At 63.6% G+C, this 8,990-nt stretch overlaps 3 protein-coding genes across 3 annotated transcripts; all 3 read right to left on the reverse strand.

The window, feature by feature from the left end:
* Window positions 1-2: 2 nt before the first annotated feature.
* On the reverse strand, window positions 3-1,702 carry H696_00036 (hypothetical protein). Its single transcript, XM_009493870.1, has 6 exons — window positions 1,505-1,702; window positions 1,196-1,408; window positions 990-1,056; window positions 734-893; window positions 422-565; window positions 3-215 (listed from the first exon to the last, which is right to left on the reverse strand). The coding sequence occupies exons 1-6, from the start codon at window positions 1,551-1,553 to the stop codon at window positions 57-59; spliced, it is 792 nt and encodes a 263-aa protein (XP_009492145.1). The 5' UTR covers window positions 1,554-1,702; the 3' UTR covers window positions 3-56.
* A 1,182-nt stretch (window positions 1,703-2,884) lies between these two features.
* H696_00037 (Ras-like protein Rab-14) lies at window positions 2,885-4,445 on the reverse strand. Its single transcript, XM_009493871.1, has 5 exons — window positions 4,354-4,445; window positions 4,175-4,228; window positions 3,903-4,017; window positions 3,637-3,699; window positions 2,885-3,500 (listed from the first exon to the last, which is right to left on the reverse strand). The coding sequence occupies exons 1-5, from the start codon at window positions 4,400-4,402 to the stop codon at window positions 3,125-3,127; spliced, it is 657 nt and encodes a 218-aa protein (XP_009492146.1). The 5' UTR covers window positions 4,403-4,445; the 3' UTR covers window positions 2,885-3,124.
* Window positions 4,446-7,219: 2,774 nt separating this feature from the next.
* On the reverse strand, window positions 7,220-8,916 carry H696_00038 (pyrroline-5-carboxylate reductase). Its single transcript, XM_009493872.1, has 4 exons — window positions 8,696-8,916; window positions 8,373-8,523; window positions 7,923-8,206; window positions 7,220-7,718 (listed from the first exon to the last, which is right to left on the reverse strand). Exons 1-4 carry the CDS (start codon window positions 8,779-8,781, stop codon window positions 7,253-7,255), a joined length of 987 nt encoding a protein of 328 aa, XP_009492147.1. The 5' UTR covers window positions 8,782-8,916; the 3' UTR covers window positions 7,220-7,252.
* Window positions 8,917-8,990: the final 74 nt, after the last annotated feature.

Consider the following 8,990-nt stretch of genomic DNA (forward strand, 5'->3'; position numbering starts at 1 on the left):
GAGAGAGAGAGAGAGAGAGAAAGAGAAAGGAAGCTGCGGCCCGAGACATATATGGATCACAGGTACTCCAGCTTGCGAATGGCATGGAATTGCTCGGGGATCTCCATCAATGCCGCCAGGGCAAAGGCCGGCTCCGGATGGTAGGGGTTCTGGGACAGGACCTTGTGGAAGTTGACGAACTGGAAGTTGTCGAAAATGCGCCCAGGCATGTCATCCTGGGGGGAGGAGGAGGGAAGGAGGAAAGTGAGGAAAGGTCAGCTACGCATGGTTTGTCATGGGCCCGCGGCCCCCGCCCCCCCCCCCCCCCCCCCCCCGGGGCGGAGCCCGATTTGGGGAACAGTCATGCTGACGGCGCCGACACCCGACCAACTCCCCTCCGCCCCAGCGTGAAACAAAGCGGCGCGAATGCAAGGCGACGCACAAAGTACTCCATCTGATCCCAGGGCCCATCGCCAACCCCGACAACAATGATGCTCAAGGGATACTTGGACGCCTCGATCAGGGCATCACGCGTCTTGCGCGGGTTGGAAACCTGGCCGTCGGCAACGATCACCAAGATGTGATACTGAGGCCGGCGGCAAAGAGTGAGGGCAGGGAAGAAGGGGGGGGGGGGGCAAGTTAGGGTGGATGCGGCAAGCGGCATGGATGATGGCCATTTTGCGGGGGAGAGGGGGAGGCAGGGGGGGGGGGGAGGGGAAGTGGCCGGAAAAGGGGGGAGGGGGGTGTGGCATACCTGGTTCTGACTCTGACGAACAATGTTCACCGCGGTCATGATAGCCGGCGCAAAGCATGTCGGCCCGGACATCTGCACGTGCGGGGTGACTTGCTCATAGCGCTCGAGCACCTCCTTGAAGGTGTAGCATCCGCGAGGATCGGTGTGGAGGGGAAACACGCTGGGAAGCAGGACCGATTGCGAGCAAAGTCAGTGGGGTCCGGTGAGAAGGTACACCTAGGAAGGGGGGGGGGAACACAGGAAGGAGATAACGCACGCGCGATCGTGAGTGTTGACATCACCGAACCCAAACGAGGGGATGAGCTTGTCCTCGTCGAAGGACTCTGACAAACCGGTGGACATGGGGAGGCAGACACAGCAAAGGGGGAGATGTACGGGGGGTGGGGGGGGGGGGAAGAGAGAAGTTAGTGGATGCAGTTGGAAAGGATCGGAGACAGGAGGGAGGGGGGAAAAGGGGCGCACCCAGAGTGGCGCCGATGATGCCGATGGCTTGCTGGTAGGGGTTCAACTGCTCCCGGTGGGGGTCCAGCCAGTGGAGGCACCGCCCGCCGAAGGAATTCTTTCCAGTGTGCTGGTTGGATGAGGTGTAGTCCACGGCGAAGATGAGGTTGGAGGACTCGAGGTTGGCCCGGCGCAGGGCCTGCTGAACCTCCTCGATGGACGAGAAGTTGTCGCCTGAGGAGATGAGGGAGGTCAATACAATGTGGCCGGCGGGAGATGGAGAGAAGTGCGGCGAGAGGAGACAACGAGGAGAGGGGCATGGAGACGAACCGATGATGCGGGGCACGGAGGACCGCTGTGTAGAGGACGAAGATCCCATGTGTATGAAGGGCGTGGTACGGGCCGAGCGGGGGAAGGACAGCGAAAGCAGGGGAAGGCCGGGACAACAGAGGGTGGATTGGGGTCGTGCTCAAGCACAGCCGGTGGGTGTGGCGATCTGATGGGAGGGGGGGGGGATAGACGGGAGAGAGGGGGGGAGAGGGGGGGGGGGGGAGAGAGATAGATATAGATGCGGAAGGAGATAGATCGAATGTGTAAGTGGTGACAGTGTGAGGAGCTTGAGGAAGGATTCCTCCACCAAGCTGCCCCAAATGGGCCAGCCAACTTGGACTGGCAAAGGCGGAGCCGGAGAAGGCCGAAGCCGGGAGGGGGGGGGGGGTGAATTTGATCGCCGCGGGGGGCGCATCTCCCCTGCCAGGCCGTGCGAGGGTCAACCGAAGGATAATTTGAGATCCGCCAATCAAATTCGCCCACCAGGACACCAGAAACATCCCGCCCTCCCCCCTCTGCTTGCCACAATGACGAGCATCAGAGACCGGACACCGGTTCCAAGGCAACTCCGAGCAGGCGTGCACGCAGTTGGCCGTCCCCATCACACGCGCAATATCCTCGAGCCTGTCTCCACCCTCTCGCTGCCCAGGAGGGCGGGAACAGAAAATGGCAGAGACCTTCCCCTCTGGGACACGTCCAGGTGATTTTCCCGCGGGCATGATCCGCTGAACGAGGATCACGTTCGTGGTGTGGGCATCTCGACTGTCGTCCGAGGGCCGGCCGACGCAGCAGGGGGCCTTTGGCTCCTGTTTGGGCACCTCATTCTCGTGCCGCATCATTTGGAAAAAAAAAGCAAGCAATACCAACAAAGATCGCAGGGCTGCTTCCCCCCCTCCCCTTGTGGATTCGCCCGCTCGCTCCGTGTCTCCTCCTTTTGACTAATGGAAGGGAGACAGAGAGAGAGAGAGAGAGAGAGAGAGAGAGAGAGGGGGGGGGAGAGGGCAAATACAGGCAGCATCGCACGCATTGGAGGTTTAAGTTTATCATTTTCGGGAAGGCAACATCTCCCTATAGAGCTGTACAGGGTATGACACGCAGAGGGAAATGCAGGGGGAAGGGGAAGAGGGGGAGGGGCGAGGAAGTGCGTGTGGCAAGGAGGTGCACTGGGGCTGGTCGGGACACATACACACAACCGGAGGGATAAAAGAAGGTAAAATCTGAAGAAGGCAAGTATGGTAACAAGGAAGGAGGAGGAGGACGCCTGGCTGGTTTTGCACAGCACACACACACACACACACGCACACACACGCATAGACACATATACATGCATGGTGAGATGGTCGGGAGGGGTGGGGAGAGAGAGAGAGAGAGAGAGAAGGGGCTAAAAATAGCGCTTGGTAGGAGTGAGCACCATGCCCCCCGCTTCACCAGTACCCCTCAGGGCAACAAGGCAGAGAGGGAAGCATGGATGGGGAGATAGGAGCCGGGAGGAGAGCAGCAGCAGCAGACACAGTGTGCCGTGGAGGGGGTGCCAGCTCTCCGGGCCGCATCTTCGTTCGAGCTCCCTCGCGCGCCCTCTTCCCTCGCGCGCGCGCGCGCGCACACACAGCCCCCTCCCCCTTAGCAGCACTTGCCCCGGGCCGGGACCTCGCCATCGATGGGATCGGTCTTCGGGGGAGCAGACGCATGCTTCGGCTGGATACCGGTGTCGGGGGCATTGGGGTCGGTGCTGCCATCCTGGATGTTCTCAAAGATCTTCTTGGCAGTCTGGATGAAGACCTCCTCGACATTCTCGCCGCTCTTGGCCGAGGTCTCGCAGAAAATGAGGCCGTTCTCACGCGCAAACAGGGAGGCCTCCTCGTAGGACACCTCGCGATCGGAGGAGTCGTCACCGGCCAGGTCGGACTTGTTGCCGATCATGAAGATCACGGTATTGGGGGCAGTCAGGTTGCGCGCGTCGGTGAGCCAGCTGCTCATGCGGTTGTAGGTCGAGCGACTGTTTGTGTGTGTGGGGGGGGGGAGGGGGGGAGATTTGGGGAATGGGAGGAAAGCACACGGAAGACAGAGGTCAGATATCTGAAACGCCGGAGGAGAGAGGCCAATGGAACCAATGGGGAAGAGGAGGTGCGTACCGAGTGACATCGTAGACCATCAGAACACCAGCGGCACCGCGGTAGTAGGAGCGAGTGACGGCGCTGTTGGGGGAAAGAAAGAATAAGAAGAGAGTCATCGTATAAAAAAGGATGTTTGGTCAGCCAGTCATCGAGAGCGCGCGCGCGAGAGAGAGAGAGAGAGAGAGAGAGAGAGAGAGAGAGAGAGAGGGAGGGAGAGAGAGAGAGAGACGAAAAAGCCAATCCGGCGCAAAGTAATGTGGAAGATGCATGCATGAAGAACGCACCGGAAGCGCTCCTGACCGGCAGTGTCCCAAATCTGGAGCTTGATGCGCTGGCCAGAGACCTCGATGATGCGAGTGCCGAACTCGACACCGATGGTATGCGGGCACTCGGCCACGACTGGAGGAGGGGAAGGACACGGCGGAAGAGAAAGGAAGGGAGGAAGGGAGATGTCAGGCGGTGGCAAAGGGAAGAAGGTGGGTGCCAGCAGGGAGGAGGCAGGGGGGTGGGGTGGGGGGTGCAGACGAAATGAAGGCCTGAGACATGGAATACGCACACTTCCCCTCGATGAACTGGTGGAGCAGGCAAGACTTGCCGACGCTCATGTCACCTGGAAAGTGCAAGAAATAGCCCCAGGAGGGGGAGGAAAGGGAGGAGGAGAGGTAAAGCAGGGTGAGTCGGATATAGGTGCGCACGTGTGGAGAATGGCGGCGACACATGGACAGGGAGACGCACCGATGATGATGTACTTGAAAATGTAGTGGTAGGTGAAATTGCTTGCCATGGTGACCTACTTCGCGTGTGGGGGGGGGGGGGTTGGAAAGGCCCTCTTCCGATTATTTCAAGCTGGCCAGGAGGAGGGTGTTAGTGGGCGGGCAGTGGCGCGACAAACCCAAAGGGAGGGAGGGAGGGAGGGAGGGAGGAGGAGAGGACAGGCAGGAGAGGAAGGGGGAGAGGAAGGGGGACCAGCAAGTGATGTAACAGGAGGGCTGTAGTGGAGAGCCAAGGAGAGAGGCAAGAGCGAAGGAGGAAGAGGGAGAGGAAGAGGGGGGGGGGGGATGGCTGCAAAAGCGATATGTGGCAACCTCAAGGAAGCCAGGACTGCGGGGGCGAAAGCGAAGAGTCGGGGAGGGGGAGGGATGTGCTTACTAGAGAACAATGGAGGAGTGGGTTGCTGAGGCCGCCCGGCGGCGTCGGGAGTCCCTAGGCCTCTTCTTAACTCCCTGTGTGTGCCTCCGGCCGAGAGAAAGAGAGAGAGAGAGAGAGAGAGAGAGAGAGAGAGAGAGAAAATAGCTGGGTGTGAGCGTGCCTGTAACAGACGAAGGGAGAGGGCGGCGGGAGGTAGAGAAAGAAGGGGAGAGGTGGTGCTCCCGCACAGGCAAGGGCCCCTGCGCGGGTGCCGGTGGTGCGGGAGCCATGTCTGTATTTGGCGAGACAGAGGGAGACAGAGAAACAGACAGTGGGCGGGGATCTGCTCGTGATGGGTTCATCTCCCCGGGGGATATGGCCGTGGCCGCTTCTCCGACCAGTCCCGACCCGGGCATCCCCTGTGCGCACCCTGGCCCCCCCCTTCAGCGCGCGCGCGCGCGCGCCCCTCGCACGCCCTCCTCCTCCTGGCCCTTGGCGGCGGGCCGGGTTCAGGCGCTGGGGGATGGGGATTGCCGGCGGGATCGGATTTAGCAACTAGCCACGGCTCAAATTTTGGGCGGCCTGGCCGTGGGGGAAGCCTTGCCTCAACAACTGAGGCCGAGGGGGATGGGGGGGGGGGGGCGGGGGCCCGCGGGGCGAGGCCTGCCGAACGCTTGGCAACCCTGGGACTGAAAAGCAAGCTGCGCAGCGGAGGCTGAGGGTTCCGCCGACATCGGACTGGACCCGCCCGAGGGGTGCGGGGCGCCAGCGGGAAGGCGCCCGACACAGCCCGGATTACCGCCCCGCCCCTTCCACTGAGGCCAGGTAGCAAGGCGCCTCAGAAAAGGCCGAGGGGGGGGGGGGGCGTGGGGGCACGGCCTGCCTGGCCCCTGCGACGAACACACACACACACACTCCCACGCACATTGACGCACAAGGCTGGTCGCGCGTTCCCCCCCGTCCCGGCCCCCATCGCTCTGGCCCGGCTGGTACCGGCCGACTCCTGCGCCGGAACTGCGCACGCAGCCAGAGAGACCCAGACCCCCAGCCATGTCAACAGCTTACCGGGGGGGGGTGCGCGAGGGCGGGAGCCTCCGCCAGGCGGGGACCAAGCCCCCGGACAGAGGAGACGCACAACGCCCGCAAGGCAATGGAGAGAGCACAAAAGTGCACAACAGGAGATGAAATAACAGCGGGTGCCGGGGGATTTCCCCGAGTTCTGGAATCCCCGCGGGACAAGCCCCCGGCGGATCGAGGGGCGCCTGTGCCCCCGCCGTTCCATCCCCTCTTCTCGCTGTTCGGGGCCAGGCCCCCCCCTCCCCCCCCCCCGGAGAAACCAACCTTCCCCCGACCCACCCGCCAGGCCGCGCCCCTACGTCTGGGGAACCGCTGGGGGGAAATCGGCCCGCGCGCCTCATCCCACCTTCCCCGGGCGGGGGCGGGGGGCGGGGGGCGGGGGGCGGGGGGGGGGGGGAATGCGAGGGCCAAGGCGGCCGCCTGGGCCAAGAGCCGCGCTCGTTGGCGTTCCCCCCCCGCCCTCCTGGCCAGGCATCCCCGGCTGCCGTTCTGATGGAGTCCTCAGATCGGCCCGGCATGGACTCCATGAAGTGGGCTGTGCGCGCGCGCATAGACACACACACACACACACCCGTGCGCACCACTATCCCTCGTCTCCCCCCCCCCGTGCAGGTCCACACGGCAGCGTATCCCATTCCTCGCCCGGGGAAAAATGCTCCCGCCCACACTTATCAGCCCCATTGGGGGTCGTTTTTCGCCCTCGCTCCGGGCTTCTTTCGCCCAGGGCCGGCACGCGCCAGGGCCGACACTCCCCCATGCAGGCCCCGGGCGTCTGCTCGGCCCCCGCCCCCCCCCCCCGCCCAATCAGCTGGCAGTGACACCTGGAGAGCCTTGCGAAACGCCCCCTGCTCCGCCAGAGGCAGGGCCGCCTCATGCCAAACGGGCGAGGGGCAGGAGGAAGGTGCACGCCCTCTCGGCGACACACCCCGCTCCTGCGCACCACCCCCTCACGGCAAGTGCCGGACGTGCGGGCTTGCCGTCTCCGCGCCTCGCGGCAGTCCGCCACGAGCTCCACGCACAACCTTCACAACCAGCCTAGAGACTAAATCGCCGCCCTTTCGTCCCGAATCCTCGGCCGACTGTGATGCACGGCCGAATACACGCACGCACGCACGCACACATGCACCCTTCTCTCCCGGCAGCTGCCCATTTCTCGGGCGCCCACGCCTACACCGCGACACACATCTCCCCGACGGAGACAGCAGCCCACCAAACTGCACAGACACCCACCTCGGCGCGCTCCGACTGTCGCCCCCCCCAAACTCGCCTCCCAAGATGCAGGAGGCCCTTCTCTCCACGGCCCCGCTCCGCGCCCCACGGCGTCCAAGAAGGCCCCCCCCCCCGCAGGTCCCCTTCGGCCCTGGCGCCTGGCCCAATTTCCGACACAAATCCGGCGTGTGATCGCATCACGTGTCTATTCGCCGGATGATTACTGGCTGCCGGAGGTCTCGCGCTGGGCAATCTCCCCGAGCTCGCGGGCACGATCGGTGGCCGCGGCCACGGCGCTGATAACGGCTCCGCGCACACCGCGGTCCTCCAGGACCTTGAGCCCAGCCACCGTGGTGCCGGCCGGGCTGGAAACACGGTCCCGAAGCTCGGCCGTGTGCGGGGGCGGGGGGCAGCTGCAAACCGGAGCTGCGCCAGCCGGGGCCGGCACACCGCCGCAGGCCGAGCACCCGCCACCGTCCGCCGTGAGAACCATGCGCGCCGTGCCGAGGACCGTCTGCGCAGCCAGTGCCCGGGCCGCAGGGCGCGGAAGCCCAGCGAAGACGCCGCCATCCGCAAGCGCCTCAATGAAGAGCAGGGCGTAGGCCGGGCCCGAGCCGGCCAAGCCGGTCACCGCATCGAGCATCTTCTCGTCCACCACGTGGGCCTGTCCAACAGCCGAGAAAAGCCTGAGAGAGAGAGAGAGAGGGAGGGAGGGAGGGAGGGAGGAAGGAGGATAGACGTTAGCGTATTTCTACAGGGATGCACACATGCAAAAACACATATGCATGCTATCCGTTGTGCAAAGGAAGAAAAGAAGATGGCGGGGGAGATAAAAATCAAGGCCGATGTGCGCGCGCGTGTGTGTGTGTGTGTGTGTATGTAGGGCGTACTCGCGCGTGAGTTCGACGTCCTCGCCGGTGGCGTTGGTCCCGGCTGAAATGCCAGTCGCCCCCTCGCCCACCAGGGACGGGGTGTTCGGCATGACGCGCACAATGCGCGGCGGACCGGGGTGAGAAACAGTGTGCTTGAAGTCGGGCTCGGCCTCGGCACCACCCGACGGGAAGACACCGAGCCCGGAGCCAGCAGCCGCTTCCAGGGCCCGGGTGGTCACACCGGCCGCCACAGAGATGAGCAAGTGCCCGGAGCCGATGTTCGGGCGGAGGTCACGCAAGACCTGTTGTTTTGGTCCATGGTCCGAGCGAAGGTTGAGAGAGGGGGAGGGGGAGAGGGAGAGATATGTATGGATAGGTAAGTGGTGGTGTGGCAAATAGGACGGTGCATGGGCAATCGGAAGGCGGCATGAGCAGGAGGCGGGGGAGGGAAATCGCCGGGTGGCGTACAGTCGGCACGGCATCCGGCTTGACACAGATCAGAATGACGCGGGTAGACTCGGCGACAATGGCCGCAGAGCTCGGGGCATTGATGCCGAGCGTGCTGGCCGCCTGGCGGGCCGAGGCATTCACATCGTACACGTAAAGATCGGCGGCCTTCCTGTGTGCGGTACGGGGCGGAGCGGGGCGGGTGAGTAGATGATAGGTGTGCACATCAGAGAGAGATAGGGAGGGGGAGGGGGGAGGACAGAGAGGAGGAATGGGGAAAGACCGGGAGGTCGAAGGGGCAGGATGGCAAGGGGGGAAAAAAAGGCAGGAGGGAGAGTGAGTACCGGATGCCTTTCCGGACAAGGCCGCGGTAGATGGCGGTGGCCATTTGCCCACCGCCGATGAAGCCGATTGCAGAAGAGAGGGACATGGTATGTAATCGTATGGATATGTGGTGGAGCAGAGGAGGGTGTGGCTTTGGGAAACTGGCAAGATGCAATTGAGATTGGGCAGGGCCAGTGAGGCAGGGGAAGAGAGGAGGTTGTGGACCTCCGGCCAACACGGCTCGGACCGCGAATCATGGTGGCAGATCTACCCTTCCGCATGGCTCCTTGACCCCCCTCCCCCCCCCCCCCCCCC

Source organism: Fonticula alba (assembly GCF_000388065.1).
Source record: "Fonticula alba strain ATCC 38817 unplaced genomic scaffold supercont2.1, whole genome shotgun sequence".
In the NCBI taxonomy this organism is placed as follows: Eukaryota; order Rotosphaerida; family Fonticulaceae; genus Fonticula; species Fonticula alba.